General features: G+C 47.6%; 1 protein-coding gene across 1 annotated transcript; it reads left to right on the forward strand.

Annotated features, from left to right (window-relative positions):
• The first annotated feature begins 8 nt into the window (after positions 1–8).
• Positions 9–19,335, forward strand: ttc28 (tetratricopeptide repeat domain 28). Its single transcript, XM_052050506.1, has 32 exons — positions 9–780; positions 2,045–2,391; positions 5,115–5,262; positions 5,338–5,610; positions 5,928–6,058; positions 6,272–6,493; positions 6,675–6,863; positions 7,239–7,335; positions 7,686–7,882; positions 7,948–8,101; positions 8,179–8,350; positions 8,680–8,848; positions 8,928–9,088; positions 9,174–9,662; positions 9,751–9,943; positions 10,084–10,417; positions 10,599–10,708; positions 10,792–10,921; positions 11,068–11,295; positions 11,375–11,522; positions 12,235–12,375; positions 12,630–12,765; positions 12,868–13,550; positions 13,658–13,905; positions 14,158–14,282; positions 14,382–14,459; positions 14,568–14,721; positions 15,128–15,204; positions 15,639–15,768; positions 15,842–15,949; positions 16,739–17,258; positions 17,383–19,335. Exons 2-32 carry the CDS (start codon positions 2,131–2,133, stop codon positions 18,620–18,622), a joined length of 7,446 nt encoding a protein of 2,481 aa, XP_051906466.1. The 5' UTR covers positions 9–780; positions 2,045–2,130; the 3' UTR covers positions 18,623–19,335.
• The last annotated feature ends 8 nt before the right edge of the window (positions 19,336–19,343 follow it).

Here is a 19,343-nt window from a genome sequence, read left to right on the forward strand (position 1 = left end):
CCTAATGTAATCAGTAGCGCCCACTGGACATCACCAGTTTCAGTGATTTACATGAAATTGAGTGGACATGACTCATAACAGGACAGATGAAAAAGTCCCAAGAACCCATACCCAAATTGAACAAGAGGGGAACCATTTTCATTTGAATCAGCCTTTTTTGGCCAAATTTTCTCAGTCATGCCCTTGACACCTGTTCCATCCACTGCTGCCAAAATAGAAAGAAGAAAATTGAACTGGATGTCAGCCATTTTGGTTTGAAGTCTTAATTTAGCAAATTCGCTAAATTGTTTGCAAATTAGTGACTTACTGTGGTAATTATTTATTGAATGACTGAGATAGCAAGGTTATCTCCGACTGAATTAATTTGCGTTCTTCATAATTTAATCCAATAACAAATATACAGTCATAATATGGAGTATCTGATTATGTTTATAATATTTCCGAGGAGCCATAAATTGCGCGTGATTGATTGAAAAACTTCTAAACTTCTTCGGAGTGACGTCACCACCTGGTGGACATGAGGTAGAATGCAAAGACGGCGTCCACTTCTCCACGCACTTAAATGACGTAATCGCAAGAAAGTCTCAAACATACAGGGACCAACGCACACGACGGGAAGGAGGAGGTGAACTCCGGCAAACATGGCGTTCTGGTTCCTTTTGGACTTTACTCGGGGCGGATTCGGACCTCGACCGCGACCTCGGGCGGCTGTTCTCGGTCTCGGGGGCTCCGGGTGAGGGCGGGTTGATGGAAACTTGCCGAATTTACCGGGAGCACAAGGTGGGAACGTGCACGCGCGACTTCTTGTAAAGTCAAAATGTTTTGATTGGTACAAAAAGTAATCGAGACAACGTGCGCAAATTCGAGATTATTTCATTTGCTGTATTTTATTAAAACTGAGATTTTCTGTATTTTTTTCTGTCTTTTGTTTCACGTTGGTGATTATTTCCTGTCCTGCCGTGTAATGTACAGTACAGTATACCCAAGCTGGATTTGTGACGTCACAATCCAGTAAACTATTTGTTGTTGTTGTAGAAATTTTAAACCTGCACGTGACTCACCACATTTGCATAGCAAATAAGAAAGAGTGACTAAATCGGTTTAGATGAGGTTAAAAATCGATGTCTTACCAGATCAATTCCAAATAATCTGCACTTACAAATAGCAAGTTTTTCATTGCAGATGGGTTTTTTTTGTAATTTAAATTCGAAAATCATTTCCGATTTATTTATTTATTTATTGTATTGTCCAAATTATGTTTTCTTTATATTTAATGAATGGTAACATCTGGTTATGTGTTATTGGCATATGATCATATTTGTTATTTTTCATTGTTAAAATTGTTTTAAACTTTTTTTTTGCCTTTTATTTATTTATTTATTCGCTAATTAATTAGGTACAGGTATCTTTTTTATCCTCCTCAAATCATGAACATGAACTACAAAGTGCATTCTAAAACGACATTGAAGAAATTTCATCTGTGCTGCATATAATACAGCACATTTGACAATAAAGTTGTATTCAATTCAATTATACTCTTATACAGTTCACATTAAAATACACAAAACACAAATAATTTAAATATACATTAACAGGCCCAAACAAGTCAGACCTACATTTTAGTCCAAATTGTATTTTGATGCCTGCAACTGAAATAAAAAAAAAGACTGGCAAACGATTTGAAGGAAAGCAGCATAGGCCTGTCAAGTATCACAGAATAAGCAAATATAGCATAACTTTCACGTGCATGCGCATTTCAAGTAGAAAATGATTTGTTTTACTTTTGTAAATGTCCCCAGTGTGAGACAAATAAAGGATATCTTATCTTAATGACTCAGTGGCGGAATTTTTGATAAAGTTGTTAAAGAATTGAGACAGTATATCAGCATATTCAATAAATTTGTAATAATATAGTTCATTCATTTTCAAATGTGAACATTCGTAGTAGAATGTCTGTCCTCCAGTTCACTTGGGTGATGCGCTGATTTCTTGACAGTTTTGTTCAAAAGAATCTTAAAACATGACATGTTGTTCCTCCTCACAGTTGTCTTTGCTGGGCTCTTGCTCTTCCTTGCGGCCACCAGCCTTCCCTCTTCATCATCATCATCATCATCATCATCCTCAGTCAGCATGAACAAACGGGCGGGACTACCACATGACACTGGTCTGAGCAAAGTCGACATGTTGGATGGCGTCCTTGGCTGTGAGCAGGCCTGCCAGCGGGGGGACTTTGCCCTGGCTGTGGATCTTTGCACGGAGGCACTGGCCGCCGACCCCCTCAACTGCGTGGTGTACAGCACCCGCTCGGCAGCCCACCTCAGCTTGGGCCGGTACCATCAGGCCCTACACGATGCTAACAAGGCCCGAGACATCAATCCCAAGTGGACACAGGTACTCCCAAGTCCTTACCGCTGCTGTGATGTCAAACAGACACAATGGGAGCCATTTAAACCAAATCCTATTTTACATTTACCAAATTGAAGCACATTGAGGCATTTCATTCGGACACAAGTAGCACTTTGCTGTCATATTGTGCCATCTTGGTGCCATAGAACTTTGTTGAAGTGGATTGAGAAGTTTATTTAGACAAGAGCAGTGCTTTACAAACCTAGTTGTAGCAACTGGTTGCCATGGAACTTTGTGAAAGTGATTTGAGGAACTTGGAAAAATATAGAACTTTGTCACCATCTTGGTGCCAATGAGCAATGTCGACGTGAGTTTGGGAGTTTCACTTCGACAAAAGTAGAACTTTACCACAACAACATGTTAAAGTGAGTTGAAGAGTTTCATTTAGACAAAAGTAGTGCTTTGCCATCATCTTCAACACCTTAGGAATCCTTACTCAAAACCTTTTTTGGTGGGATGCCACTTACATGGCAATAAAACATGACTGTATTTGATATAGCATTAGCATTAGCACCGACAAAGTCGTAAACGGCACACAATTGGCCCAAGCTAGCTGCCGCTCTGTCATCTGTTGCTACGCTAATTAGCCTCTGTAGCAAGGTATCAATCGCTAGGTAGCCACAAAATATCAATATTATGGTGTAAAATATAATATTGCGATACATGGTACCATCTTGTACTGCCGTACAATATCATATCTCAATTCAAGATGGCGGATTAAAGGCCTCATTGAGCAACAGTTCCCACAAAACAAAACTCTGCTTCACTATTTCTTGCAAAATTGTTCACTATTAAGGATTATTTCATTCATACTTAGCGTCGTTAGGATGTTGCCAGTCGTCACTCACACGTCAAGCATTCATGTTAAAATCACCAGATATTGATATCCGTACGCTGTCCAATCACGCTTTTCATGTTATTGTGCTGGTGAATATAGCACAATAATGAAATCAAATAACAAGCAAAGTGCGGAACACACAAAAGTCACATCACAGGGTGTACAAAATGGGGAGTATGTGCGTTTGTGTTCGTGTGTGTGAGAAACTTGACTTCCTTCCTCTGTGACAGAGAATGGACGGAAGTGTATGTTTTTTTTTCTTCTGCTCTGGCGCTTGGCCTTGGTTCTTAAAGACAATAACAGAAGCTTTGTGTTCCCTTGTGTGTGTGTGTGTGCGCGCATGTATAAGTGTCTGTGCATGAAGCCCAGCCTTTTGATTAGCCGAAGTGGAGGTCAAAACAGAAGTAGAATAAATCAACAAAAAGTTTCTTTCCTCTTCACTTCTTCCCACTGACTTTGCTTACACTCACACACAAATGCATACAGAGCTCGTCATGGGAACAGAGTGGTGTGGCCTGCCCCGACTCCCAGCCTGCCCTGTCATTATCTCTGGACTGGCACCACAATGGCAGCCTGATGTAGGACGTCGGCTGGCATGAGATTAGAACATTTGTCTGGGTCGCCGTCAGGCCTGTCCAGGCAGCTCGACCTCAGTCTGGCTCACATGGATCATCTTGGACTCATGCAAGGGGAACCACGCAAACAATTTCAAATACCACTCAAGCTCATTCATCCATTTGTTTTCTTAAGAAACTGGGTGACAGTCTTTTGATCTCTTTACACTTTAATTTGATGATTTCCTGCAGATCAGGACGCCCCCTTGTGACAGCATCATCCAATCACGGCTCACTTGTGGCTGGTTGCGATAGCGTCACATGACATTGACTTGACCTCTGGTGCCCCCTGGTGTTACAGTTCTGTAACATGACCCCCTAACCTTGTGTGTGTGTGTGTGTGTGTGTGTATATGTGTATAAAATAGAGAGGATGGGGGGAGGGGTCAGAGTATCCACGCAGCCTATAGGGTTTCAGAGTCAGTTTTGATCAAGTGCTCGCAGACTTCGAGTGACCAAGCAGGTGATGCGGTGGAGAGATGAACATGTGACGCTAAGTTTGTTGTTGTGACGTTTGTTGGGCGAACATGATGAAGTGGCAGCCCCGCAGGAAGGTGAGTGAGTTGACCTCTGACGAAAAACTATTGTCATTGTAAAGACTTTCCTAAAAAGAAAACGTTTAACAGGAACATGAGGAACTCCGCTGGCCTACACACGATATTCCAAGTCATATTGCAAGAATCATTTAGCAGATTTATTTGCGTCATTGTCAGGGTGCTGCAATTTTGTTCTGTACTGCCCTCTGCTGTTCACTGAAATTGACATCAAATTGGCCTTTGGCTCACATTGAAGAAGTCACGTGGCCAAACCCGGAAGACGGGGTTTTGGGCATCTAGTCATAATTAACGTTGAGTCTTAGTCGGCATCAGAGTGAGATTAACGTCAGGTTGGTGTCGGAGCATACCCTGTATCAGGTCGTAGTCATTGTTGTCGTTGGGTCAGGTCATAGTCTAGATCGAGTCACAGTCGCAGTTCATGTCACATCGCAGTCAGTGTTATAGTGGCATCATAGTCGCCATCAGGTGGTAGTTAGCGTGACGTAGACCTCAGATCGTAATCGGCATCAGATCGTAGTTGTCGTCAGGTAATGGGCGGCATCACATAATAGTCGGTATCAGGTCACAGTCAGTGTAACAGCGGGTGTCAGGTGGCACACCAGCTGTTGTGTGATGTCATTACTCACCATTTTGGCTTCATTTCTATCCAACCAGAATTTGACATGTACGCACGTGTTAATTTTATTTGAATCATTTGCAGGCTTACTTCCGCCAGGCAGTGGCGCTGCAGCATCTCGGACGTCATGAAGACGCCCTGGCGGCCTTCGCCTCGGGCGTGGCGCAGGACCCGAAGAGTCTGCAGCTTATGTCGGGCATGGTGGAAGCTGCCATGAAGTCGCCACTCAGAGGTAAGTTCATCCCCGATTTGACCACTCAACAACCCGAATTGACCGCGACTTTATTAATGCTTCCCCCACCTCCAGATTCTCTGGAGCCTACCTACCGCAAGCTGCGGGCTATGAAGCTGGAGCGCAGCCCCTTTATGGTGGTATCGCTGGTCGGACAGGAGTTGCTGGCACACGGCTTCTACGCCGCCGCCGCGGAGGCGTTAGAAGCGGCACTGCAGATTGGCACATGCTCACTCAAGATGCGTGGCTCCATCTTCTCGGCACTCAGTGCGGCATACTGGTCGCTGGGCTACACGGAGAAGAGCTTGGACTTCATGAAGCAGGACCTGGATGTGGCCCGGACCTTAGGTGAATGTCAAAGCTTGGTACAGTCAAACCTCGTCAGCATCAGGCCTGTAATTAGTGTCAGGTATGCGTTAAGTTGTAGTTTGCATCAGTTCTTAGTCAATATCAGGTCATAGTCGGCATCAGCATCAAGTCATGGTCAGAGTCAGGTCATTGGCAGCTTCAGGTCATTTTCTGAGTCACGTACTAGTCTGTCTAATGACAGTGTGAGGTTACAATCGGTGTCTGGTCCAGGACCTGGATGTGGCCTGCACGCTAAGTGTGCGTTAGCCATAACAAGATGGAGAATGTTAACTGACGCCTGCTCATTTTGTCCGCAGGTGACCAAACAGGTGAATGCCGTGCCCACGGCAACCTTGGCTCCGCCCTCTTCTCCAAAGGCAGTTACCGAGATGCGTTGGCCAATCACAGGCAACAAGTGATTCTGGCCATGAAGCTTAAAAATAAAGAGGTTTGTGAACACGCTTTAGCATTAACATGGCCGCCATGTACTACCATTGTGAATGTTAGCCTATTAGCATGCTGCTAATTTAGCCGCTAATTCACTTGATTTGATTGCTGCTACTTTATTCAGTATTTAGTAGATTTTTTTGGACCACTCACTTAAAAAGAAACTTATAACTCGCATGTTAATTGCAAATTGTGGCCGGTGTACCAACCGCAGGCAGCGGCCGATGCCCTTAGCGGTTTGGGTCACGTGTACACGGCCATCGGCGACTACCCCAATGCGCTAGCAAGCCACAAGCAGTGCGTTGCACTGGCCAGACAAAATGGCTGCCAGCTGTCTGAAGCCCGCCAGTTGGGCGACATGGGAGCCGTATACACCGCCATGGGGGATGTCACCAGCGCCCTGCGGTGCCACCAGCAACACTTGGACATCGCCAAGGTGCGACTCATTCCAACAATTATCTTCTGTGATCTGCCACGAAAACAAATGCACGGACTGAATTTTAGAAAGTGACACCCTACAAAGTGTACAAAGTTAACTCCACGCCTCCATATCGACATGGCATAATTGCAGCAATGAGATGTCCATGTATCGGAATCTCACCTATCTCTTTTGTCAGACTTTAGAGAACCAACGCGAGGAGGCTCGGGCATACAGCAACCTGGGCAGTGCCTACCACTCTCAGCGGGACTACGACAAAGCCGTGGCATATCATAGTCGAGTTCTGAAGCTGGCTCAGGAGCTTGGAGACCGTACCGTGGAGATGAGGGCCTTCGCTGGCTTAGGACATGCCGCCCGATGCATGCAGGTTGTTCTGACAACAGTTTGAATGCTGCATTCATGTAGGTTCGAATCAGGTCATGGTAATCCGCAAAAGTTGAATTGAGGTAACCTCTTCCTGGTCATTGAAATCATATTATATTTTCTCCCAAAAAGTAATTGTGTCACGCAAATAGTCTTTATTTTGTTATTTTCCAAGACATTAAAATCAGATTACAAGTATCACAACACACTATATTTATTTCTGACAAAATTTGTTATCTTACAAGACTATAGTTTATTTTTTTTAAGTAATGCAGTATACATACTACAAGAATAAAATCATATTACTGGAATAATAATAATAATAATAATAATAATAATAATAACTAGTCGAGAATAAAGTTGTATATGTGTTGCTCAGGACCTGGAGGGCGCGCTGCGGTATCATCAACATCAACTGGAAATTGCAGAGGAGCTGCAGGACGCCGGGGCTAAAGGCCGAGCCTCTTCCAACCTGGGTACGTGATTCTTTGCTCAGGCTTGGGTGAGTTTTGGATGTGACGACTTCAAATGGTGAAACAGAGATCACATTGCACACTGGTTGTTCTGTGTCACATGACTACTGCCCCAGCCAATCGGCACTCATCTTTTATTTATAGAGGTTTCAGTTTCTGCAGTCATTGTGATCCCGAAGAGACAATCAACATCACTAAAATTTACGAATTACAGTCTTACCCATTTACATTTGAACAACTAAAATGCTTTCAAAAAGAATCCAATGCACAAAAACAAAACAAATAGGACAGATCGCTATAAAATACATGAAATTTTAAGCCATTACTCAAGCTCAGCGTTTCCTCCACCTCAGGCATCGTCCAGCAGCTGCGCGGTGACTACAAGGTTGCATTGAAGCTCCACAAGGCTCACTTGACCTGCGCCCAGGAGCTGGGTGACTACGCCGCACAGGGAAGGGCCTACGGCAACATGGGCAACGCCTACCATGCCCTGGGCCTCTACGAGCAAGCTGTGGGGTTCCACCGCCAGGAACTGAACATCTCCCTGGAGGTGAAGCTCCTTGGAAAGAGTCGCTCCCCGTGGCGAGGAGCAGTAACCAACTCCATGTGTTCTAGGTGAATGACAGAGCATCCCAGGCATCCACGCATGGCAATCTGGCGGTGGCCTACCAGGCACTGGGTGCACCGGACCGGGCCCTCAAACACTACTTGCACCACCTGAGCATTTCACGGGAGCTCGGTGACGTTCAAAGTGAAGCGAGAGCTTTAGGCAAGCCAGATATGAGCGTCAAAGAACGTGAAATGACACTTTCTGGTTCGACTTCCATTTTGTTCTCTATTTTCCAGCAAACCTGGGCAACTTTCACTGCTGCAGAGGTGACTACAAGCAGGCGTTGCCCCACTACCAGCAATACTTACTTCTGGCTCCCGGCCTTCATGATCTGGAGGGCGAGGGGAAAGTTTGCCACAACCTGGCCTATGCCCACTTTTGCTTGGGGCAGTACCAAGACGCTGCCAGGTGAGAACTTGGCTTATTCTGAATGTTTCTACGATGGACAGTGGGATACTTCAGAGTGGCAAAATTGAGTAACTACCACTGACCTGAAGAGATCCAGCCATCTTCTGGAGAGTCAAATATATTGTTGGTATCTGAAATTGAAACCATGGCAAGAAACGTGATATGTTATCAGATATGGTTTCCTCAGTATGGCAAGTTTAGTTAGAGTCAAAAGCTGAGTGGACTGCAGTGCTCAGACCCGGAAGAACATGTGACGTCATGGTGAATTGTCATATAAAAATGTACATTAGATCCACACAACACCTAGCCTTCTTTCCTCTACTTCCTAGATACTACAAGCAGGATCTGGCCTTGGCCAAGGACCGGCAGGATAAGTTGGCCCAGGCCAAAGCCTACTGTAACCTGGGCCTGGCCCACAAAGCCTTGGGGGAGTTTGGCAGAGCAGAAGAATGTCAGAAATATCTGCTTCAGATTGCACAAGCTTTGGACAATACACAGGTAAGCGTCCATGTTGGAGTCTTCACAAAAAAGATTTTGAAGTGCACCTAACGGACTGTCCCTGATGTTGTGTGTCTAGGCAATCTTCAGGGCTTTGGGCAATCTCGGAGATCTCAGCGTTTGTCAGGAAGATCTTCAGGGAGCCTCCAGCTTCTACCAGCAGCAGTTATCTTTAGCTCATGAGCTCAGTGATCATAAGATGGAGGCAGATGCCTACTCAGCGCTAGGATCAGTCCACAGGTAAGAAGTTCAGTGAAGACATCCAGCTTCCATCCTTTTCCCTGGCTACCATAGAGTATAACTTCCAATTCTGTACCTTTGTCAGGTTGCTTGGCCAGCTGGACATGTCATTGTCCTTCCACAGCCAAGAGCTTACCCTGCGCAAAGATCTGGGCAACCATCGTGGGGAGTGCCACGCTTTGGGTTGTCTGGCTGCCTTACACATGGCTCTGGGAGACTACGACACAACCCTGCAGTGCTACGAGGCTCAGCTGGACCTGGCGCAACAGCTCAACGACGCCCACCTGGAGTCTCAAGTCCACGGGAACATGGGCATCACCAAGATGAACATGGGTCACTTTGAGGAGGCCATTGGTTTCTTGGAGCAGCAGCTGGCCATGTTGCAACAATTGAATTCCAAGGAGGGCATCGTGGATCGGGGGAAGGCTTACGGGAACCTCGCAGACTGTTACAACGCCTTGGGAGACTTTGAGGAGGCCATTCGGTACTATGACAAGGCCCTGCCGGTGGCTCAGAGTCTCAAACAAGTTCAGGAACAGGAGAAAGCCTACAGAGGACTTGGCAATGCTCACAGGTAATTCAAACGGCATTTTTGGGGGGAGTAGGGCTGCAAAGTGGTAGAACACTTCTGTTTTAACGATTATGTGTCCTTTCTATCGCAGGTCGATGGGCAATCTGCAACAAGCTGTGGTGTGCTTGGAGAAGAGGCTGGTGGTGGCTCATGAGATTGGTGGACCGGAAGGCGGGAAGGCACAGGCGTACGGAGAGCTGGGTGCCCTGCACAGCCACCTGGGAAACTACGAGCAGGCCTTGTCTTGCCTGGAGCACCAACTCAGCATTGCTCGCTCAGCCGGGGTGAGCGGTGGTCCGTCTTTTTTCGAATAGATGGTGGCTCAATGTCCTAAAGTTCACTACTTAGTGCCACAGTATCTAAAGCTTATGCATAAATCAAATCCTGGCTCCGAAAGTGACATCAAACCCGCTTTTCTCATCAGGACAAATCCCTGGAAGCAGAGGCCAGCGACGTGGTTGGCGGAGTTTACCAGCTGATGGCTGACTACGAGACGGCACAGCAATGGCACCAAAGAGCTCTGGACATGGCGGAGCAGACGGGTTGCGTGAAGAAGCAAACGCGAGCCTACGGAAACCTGGGAGCGACCTATGAGGCTCTGGGCAACTACGAGAGGGCTCTGGTTTTCCAGGAGCAGCACCTTAGCATGGCGGCGCAGACCAACAACTTGGTGGCCAAAACGGTAGCGTACGGAAGTCTGGGGAGGATACACCACGCACTGGGCAACTACACGCAGGCCGTGATGTACCTGCAGGAAGGTGAGGAATTTAACGACCACGTCAAGACATCAGCACCTCTCTCATCGCTTTTCTGAACTCATTTTGGGCTGTGCTTGGAATCATGTGTTCACTCAACTCAACCGCCCATTATATCAAAATTCATACATAGTCAGTCGGGAACGATTGAAAGATTGCCAACACAACCTTGAATTGCTTTCAGGTCTTCGCCTGGCTGAGCAGTTGGCTCGGAGAGAAGACGAGGCTAAGATACGCCACCGCCTTGGCTTGTCTCTGTGGGCTGCTGAAAACCTGGAGGAGGCCCAATACCAGGTCTGAAGCCTAGACGGCGTAATTGTTTGTGTAACAAAATATAGATTTGAAATGGTGAGAACTCATTGTTCTGCGTGTTTCAGCTCTACAGAGCATCAGTTCTCTTTGAGACCATTCGCCGCGAGATGCAGCACAGCCCGGACTACAAGCTCTCCCTATTTGACCTGCAGACGGACTCATACCAGGCTCTCCAGAGGGTCCTCGTCAGCCTGGGTAGGATATTAACTCAACAATAATAGCATTTCATGTAACGAATATTAGAATTTAGTTTGTAAATCCAGGTCAGCAGCCAAAGTCGTTTTGGCACCGATCATCCATCACTGTCGATTTACAAACATTTGTTTCCTGTTCTTCCACAGGCCGCCATGAGGAGGCGCTGGCCATAGCGGAGCGAGGACGAACGCGGGCCTTCACTGACCTACTGGTGGAACGTCAAAAAGTACACAAGCAGTCAGCAGGCTCAGACCAGTATGCCCCGGTTACGGTGGAGCACATCCTGGAGACGGTCAACTCCCAGAAGGCCATGGTGCTGTATTTCTCCGTGGTGGGAGACTTCCTGTACAGCTGGCTGCTGGCTCCCGGCTCAGGTAGTAAAATATACAACACTTAACGTTTTCCGCTTCCCTTTTTAAACATCTCTCCACTATTGTCATGGTGATGGCACAGGCATCGTCAAGTTCAACCAGACTTGTCTCGGAGCTGACGCGCCGGAGTTCCAAGAGAGCTTGAGCTTGCAGGATGCGAGTCCGCTCTCGCTGGAGCAGTTCATCAGCAACGCCAGAGAGGTTCTGGGAATTGATGGAAACCTCGGCGGGTAAAACACGACACAACTTTACTGCGTTACGACGTACTTTGAGGACTCTTGTGTTTAAGCCGTGGTTTGATTGCCTAAATTAGTCACAGGATTCTTCAGGTCATGTAATGTCTATTCAGTGGTTCTGGAGGTTCCGCTTGTGCTGGAGTTGTAAGAAGCATGTATTCCCAACCAGACCTTAAGAAGCCTAATCTAATGAAGTCATAGACGATGAGAAGAATGGAGCGTTAGCGCGGAGCGCCGATGCGGATTTGGAACAGGGAGTCGCGGCTTGGAGTTTGAAGCGGACTACGTGGGACATGAGAAGTGAACTAATCTCTATTCGTCAATGGACGCTACAGCTTCGTGTTTGCTTTCAAAACTTAGCTTGTAGCAGACGTGTGCACATTTTCAGCATGACGTATCTGATCCACTGGTGAAAGGACACTTTGATCTTCTCTTTCATCTAGAACTGCTTCAGACAACAAAGTGTATGCAGAAAATTGGTGAAGATTGCACGACTGTCTGTGTCCTATGTGTTGTGTTATTTTTGTTATTTTGACTTCAAAATGGCGCCGCGAGAGTGGCTGCCTTTCCAGCAGCTCCTATATTTTGTTGTTCTACTTCTTCCTTTCATAACTTTGCTGCTGTGAATTGGGAATTTCTCCATTATGAGACTAATAAAGATTTCTTATCTTATATTTAGACTTATTGAAGCTATATTCCCTTGTAGGCTTAACGCGGGCAGTGAGACCGAAAGCGAAACCGGAGATGTTCCGAAGCGACACTTTGACGAGCGCAATGACAAAATGAACTCCGATGACGATCCCAGCGGCTACCTGCGCATGGTGTCCAGGAACAACATCTTCAACGGGTGACTCTTCCCTTTAAGCAGCTAGTTTAGCATGTTAATGTAGCAAGCGAGCACAATCAATACAAACTCAGCATGCTAGAGAAATTGCTTGCGGAAGGGATTAGCTGTTTTACTACAACGGTCTGTACTTCACACGTCTAAGATGACCATTGACCATTCTGTATAAGTACCTTACACACAAGACAATGAGCTAGAAAAAATTTTGCTTAGCTGCGGACTGTGAAAGGGCTTTTCTGCTTCATTTTGGTGGACAGAAGCTGCCGCAGTGTACGTAGCATCAACGGCAGTTCTTTAGCGAAGGACGGCTCGTCTTCTCCTTCCCGCTGGTCGGGTATCAAACCTTCTCCTCTACGTGCTCTCTATGACTTGCTCATTGGGCCGATGGAAACGGTACGTACGCACGACGAGCAAGGTGGTCTGTCCATTTAGCAGCGGTAGGAGTTTCAAGTCCCGGTTTGAGAAAAGTCAATTCATTTGTGTTTTTTATTTCAGGCCCTGCTGCATGGAGGTGGTCCAACGGGCCGACACCGGCAACTAGTTCTGGTCCTGGAGGGTGACTTGTACCTGGTGCCTTTCGCCTTGCTCAAAGGCAGCTCCTCAAACGAGTTCCTCTATGAGATGTTCAGTCTGCTTTGCGTGCCCTCATTAGCAAGCCTCCGAGTTTCCGAAAAGCATTCTAACCCCGGTGTCGCCTCACCCTGCTTCGACGCAGGCTCAGCGGCCACCGTAGTGGGGGCGCCGCACCTGCCGCCCGGTATGATGCGGCGCTGGATGTGGGGGCCGCTGCCTTCGGCCCAGGATGAGGCTCTGTGTCTGGGGGAGCAGCTTAGGTGTCGCCTGCTCACCGGCGTCAACGCCACAAAAGAGAGCGTCGTCGCTGCCCTCTCGCAGGCACAGTGCATTCATTTCGCCACTCATGTCTCCTGGAAACTCGCCGCCCTGGTGCTCGCCCCCAGCCGGGAACGAACCGCCGGCCAGGAAGAAGAGGAGGAGGAGGAGGAGGGGGGCCGGCGGACGCTGCCATCAAGCGCGGACCGCTGTGTCGGAGGAAAGAGGAGTTGCAAGGACGTTGACAGCATCGAAAGCGCATGCAGCGGTCCGCCGCTTCAAGACTTCCTCCTCACGGCGGCGGATATCTTGGAACTCAACCTGAGTGTCAAGCTGGTGGTCCTCAGGTCGGTGGTTAAGGTTTCCGCGAAGGTTCTTAACGTTAACGGTATCTAAATGATATAAGACTTTTAGGACAGCGTTACGGTTTCAAAGACTGCCGGCCATCTCCCAGGTTGTACCCGGAGTGTGGTGTGTGGCTGACATGTGACGGCTTGTTGGGCCTGACCGGAGCCTTCCTGTCGGCAGGCGTGCGATGCGTCTGCGTGTCGCTGTGGCCCACGCCGCCGCCTGCCGCCAAACTCTTCATGCAGACCTTCTACTCGGCCCTGCTCAACGGCGCCCCCTCAACCGCTGCACTCAACGGCGCCATGAGGGCGCTACACAACAGCGAGGACTTTGCACACCCCTCCAACTGGGCAGGTGACCGCATTCAAAACCCTTCCTTGAAACCTGACGTTGAAACCCGCACAGCAATTTTTGAAACAATGAAACACTAACCCTGGCTTCATGTTTTCATTTGAAACCTGACTGAGGACTTGAAACCTGTGTTTAAATCCTCACTTTGAAACCCTAACTTGAAACTGTAAACCTGTTTGGAAACCCTTTGCGTTTTGCCCTCTTTGACAATGTCGTGTTTTGAAATCAAAACAAGCACTATGTGTTGTCGCACAGGTTACCTTCTGATCGGTAGCGATGTTAAGGTCAACGGTCCCGAGTCTGCGCTGCGACAGGCCTTGGCAGAGGTCCTCCGGCATGCCAACCGGGCCAGGGACGCCCTGAGGGTTCTTCTGCACCTGGTCAGAAATCAAGACACGCGGCGTGACGTGATCGATATGCGATGCTTCTTTTGCGATAATCTGATCATACAAAAATAATCTGATACGTGTTGTGTGCAGGTGGAGAAGGCCTTGCAGCGGATTCACACTGGCCACACGAACCCCATGTATACATCACAGCAAAGTGTGGATAATAAGGTGTGTGGCTTTCTTTTTTTTTGGGGGGTTGGGGGGCAAGTGTGTATTTCCCCCATTGTGTGCACATCTATGCTACCCTTCAGTTGTCTGCTGTGTACGTGTTAAAAGGTCGGCGGCGTACCCGGGTGGCGCTCCCTGTTGTCGGCGTTGGGTTTCCGTTTGGACGTAGGCAAATCCGGCCTCCCCGCCGCCGTCTTCTTCCCCACGTCGGACCCTGGAGAACGGCTGCAACGGTGCAGTCTCACCATGCAAGCCCTACTCGGTACTGAGCTTTCAAAGCACAGTTAAGGTTTCATATTCAACATTTGAACCTGGGTTAGGATTTGAAAGTGTAGTTTTAAATAAGGGCTTATTTAGGGCAGGGTTCGGCAACCTTTTATACTCAAAGAGCCATTTTGACCCGGTTTCCACGGAAAACACAACACTGGGGGCCACAAACACTTTTTGACATTAGAAACGATGATGTTAACCTTGAACAGAGAATTCGGAGTCCAAATAGATGGCTCTATTCCTTTATTTCCTCCCTTTTTTGGGCTCTGCCTTGCCTGTTTTAATCAAGTGGCCACACCTGGTGGGGTTTTGAGGCATGCCGGGAAATGTCGTTTCTGAATTATCGGCCATTGGAAAGCACTTCATAAGTAATAGCTCATTGACCATTGTGTGTTGAGGTCTGAGTGCTGCTGCTCTTCGGGCTCTTTGCAAACTGGTGTCGGCACCTGAGGCAGGAGAGCAACTCATACACAAGGTAACCGACTCCACACCACTCACATTTGCTTTGAAACGACTTTGCTGTCAACGAGGTACAGTCAAACCTCGGTTTTCGAACATCTCGGTTCTCAACCAAATCGGTTTTCGACCAAAAATTACGAGTTTTTTACGCCTCGGATTACGACCGAAAATCGATTCTCGAGCAAACTGAGCGCACTTGAATGCGCCACGTAACTCCTCCCACTTTCCTCGTCTACCCGAGGAAGCGTCACTTCCTTGTGTAGCATTCTATTGTGAGCAGACGTCTTCAATAAAGATTTTTTTTAAGAGCGTGGTTTCGGTTTTCGAACAAATCGGTTTTCGAACAGCCTTCTGGAACGGATTATGGTCGAAAACCAAGGTATCACTGTACATTGAAATGAACTTGTACGGTATCCTTCTCAGTGACTTTTCTCGTGTATCCTTCCGCAGCTCCATCAGGTGCTTCTGCAGCTGCAGTCAACTGACGGCGAGCGTGACCAATCAACGGCTGCCATTCCAATGTCCCTCAGCGTGCAGGCATGGAGGCTTCCGGGCTGTCACGAGTTCCTCGCCGCGCTCGGTAGAAAAAGCACAAAGGAAGCAAACGAAAGCCCGAGAGAGTATCACAACAGATCCTAATGTTTTCTTGCCAGGGTTTGACCTATGCGAGGTGGGTCAGGAGGATGTTCTGTTGAAGACGGGGAAGCAGGCCAGCATGCGTGTCATCAATTTTGCTCTCCGGTCACTCCTGGCGCTCTTTGGTGAGAACACCTCATTGTGTGTTTCCACTTCGCTTCTATTCTGTGTGAAAGGTATCCACGTGGAATCAAGTCAAGTCAAGTCAACGGGTATAAACGGGCGAATAAACCAGCTCGTCAAGCAATAGCGATTGACTGCCGGACAATTTAAATTGATTGACAGGTTAATAGGTGAGCAATCCAGATTAACATCAAAACTTTCTAGTTTTACCCACCCAATGCAGGGTTGATTGCTGACCAATCCAGTGGAACAAGAAACTAGTCCAGACTGGCCAGTCCAGTTTGACTGGGGACCAATCAAAGTTGACTACAGTCAACGCAGGTTGACAGGAGACCAGTTTATTCTCTTAGGAAATGATGTTAAAGTGACTGAAGCGGCAAATCCAAAAAGTAAAAACCCTGCAGTAGTTTGGCTTTAACCACAAGTGCTTCTGTGCTTACCGGCAGGTTCCCTAAACGAGACCATGTGACAATTGAGGTTGGTGACCAATCCAATGTGACAGGCAACCAAACAGATTTAGATGCAAACTATCCAGATTAAAACTCATTCCGTACCAGCCAATTCTGGACCAAGTCTGAAAAGACGTTTAAAAACGTCTTTGGGAGTGAATGAATTAAGTACGATGACTAGAGACCAATCCAAGATAACAATCAACTGGTCCATATCGACTGGGAACAAACCTAAATTGACTGACGATGCGCTAAATTGACTGACGACCAATCCAGATTAACTGGTGACCAATCGTGTAGGATTGGTCATGTGTGACACGCTTCTTCTCGGTCCTGTTTCAGACGCCACGGATCTTCCCAAGCGTGTGAGCATGTACAGCTCCTCCTCTCTGGAGTCTCTCTCGTCCTCCCCGTTGGCCCCTCAGCACCCGTCTTTTCCCGCCTCGCCGCCCCGTCCTTCCGTCCCGCCCGCGATCTGCCCGGATGCATTGTCCAGCGACGCCATCTCCGTATATAGCCTCAGCTCGCTCACCTCCTCCTTCAGCTTCTTGTCACGGCCCGAGCCCGCAGGAAGTGATGTCGACAGCCGGTGCACGCAACCGCAGGAGGTGATGATGACGCCTGGCCGCTCCAGGCGAGTGACCAATCAGGGCAAAGGGGAGGCGGGCGATGAGGACTACCAGGGCTACGCCATCATTAGTAGTGAGCCTCTGAAGCCAGAACATCGTGACACACCATCTGCAGGACACTCCCACACCAGGGGGGCCACTGGACGAGGGTCTGCCACCGCTTCCCCGGCAGCATCTCGCAACAAAGCGCCACCACCAAAAGTTCCTGCTAAGCCGCATTACAAACAGAAAATGTGAGTTTTTTACTTCGCCACGACACACTTTGTACTAAGGCAACGGTTGTCTGAATTTAGTTGTGAGATAATTGACTTTGGTTCCAAAACTCACTGATTGCGATCCAAATATTCCTTTTCGCAGTTCATCTCCTCAGAGGAGCATGACGACCGGCAAAGGGAAGATTAGCAACTTCGAGTCAGACCGCTCAAGTACGGCGACCGACAGCACCATCAAGTCCCGGGAGGAGCGGAGCATACCGGCGGGACAGCTGGACCCCCTGGAGCTGGCTCGCAAGATCCTGGAGGAGACCCAGGGCCACATGCGAGCTGTGGAGAGCCTGCAGAGGGTCCCGGGGCGGCGTTGTCTCTCGACGCCCACCACCCCGATTCTGAGCAGGGGGGCACGTGCTTTTCAGCCGTCTGAGACCAGCGCCTTCAGCAGACCTCCAAGTAGAACGAGTCTCAGTGCTGTGCCCCTCAGTCCTATCTCTCCCAGACCACCATGCCGCTCCTCTTCCCTGCAGAAGCTCATTCCGCCCTCATCTCCCAAAGATCTCAACAAACGTTCAACGAGCAGTGAGTTTCACCTGAAACTACCTGACAGAGAGTGCAACTTCAAACCTTTGCCTCGAGGCGGGTCTTTTCTCAGAGCGTCAACTGGGAGAGATTCCCACATCAAACAACCAGGGAAAGGGTCCCGCCTTAAAACCTCATCTGCAATTGAATCCCGTCTTAAACCGTCACCTGCCAACGAATCCCACATCAAACCAGCTGGCAGCGACTCCCACCTCAAGGCTTTTTCCCACCACCAAACTTCGCCTGGCATTGAGTCCAATCTCAAAACGTCCCACCTTAAACCTGCTGGCAGAGATTCTCACAGCAAAACCTCACCTGATATCGATTCCCACTTCAAACGTTCACCTGACAGTAAATCCCACATGAAACCATCTGGCAGAAATACAGATTTCAAACCACCTGGTCGAGAGTCCCACCTCAAACTGCCACTTGAGATTAAGTCCCACCTAAAATCTTCACCTGGGAGCAAGTCCCATCAAAAACCACTGAGCAGTGAAGCACACCTAAAACCCTCCCTGACACTACACCCCTCAACCGTTTCTCGCTCCAAAACCTTCAAGGCAGCTCGCCAACATGAAGGGGTGGCCCCTGCCAGCCTCCTTCCAGTAAAGAAAATGAGTACAGTGCAGAAGGACGTTCTGGGTTTGCTGGACCTTTCGCCGCGACATGAGCCCAGTGAGAGTCTGGACCTTCTCCGCAGTGTGGACCCCAAATCGCCGCCTGCCTCCAAACCTTCTAAGCGCACCAAATTTCCTGCTGGCTACAAATTTCTAGCAGGGCATTTTTTCCATTCCTCTAAATGTTGACATTAGCACCTTCCAGGCTGCCTTGGAGATTGAGTGAACCTGATGTTCTGAGAGGGTTACGGTTGAAGTCAGTGAAATGTGATGAGACGGCGTTGGTTGCTAGGTAACAAATGTTGATGTGAGTGAGGTGGACAGAAAGAAAACTATTGAGGATTGGACATGAGTTCAGATGATTCGGTGCTGATAAAACCCGTCTTTCAATGAAGTAGGGATTTTTTGTTAAAAATAAATCAAAACATAATATAATAATTTGCAAATCATGGTCAATCCCTTGAATACACTTCAAACGTTTGTTGAATGTTGTGAAAAGAAAAGTTTATGTCAGACAGTGGTAAACATGACCCTTTCCCCACCTTTTTGGGGTATGTGTTGCAACCATAAAATCCAAAGCTAATGATTTGATCAAAACAAAAAAGTTGATCACTTTGAACATTAAATATCTTAACTTTGTAGTGCATTCAATGAAATATAGGTTGAAGATGTGCAAATTATTGTATTCTGCTTTTATTTATGTTCAACATAATAACATCACATACAGTATATGTTTTCATTTACACGTCTTTAATACATACATATACAGTATAATAAAAATATTGAATTGAAATGATTTTCCATATTTTTTAGTACATTATGTCGTCATTGTCTTGTAATTGTTCATTTTTACACAGATTTTTACAATAAAGGGAAGCCCCGCATATTCGCGGTTTACCATGCCTCGGCT

The sequence above is a fragment of the Hippocampus zosterae genome, chromosome 18, assembly GCF_025434085.1.
Source record: "Hippocampus zosterae strain Florida chromosome 18, ASM2543408v3, whole genome shotgun sequence".
Classification (NCBI taxonomy): Eukaryota; Metazoa; Chordata; class Actinopteri; order Syngnathiformes; family Syngnathidae; genus Hippocampus; species Hippocampus zosterae.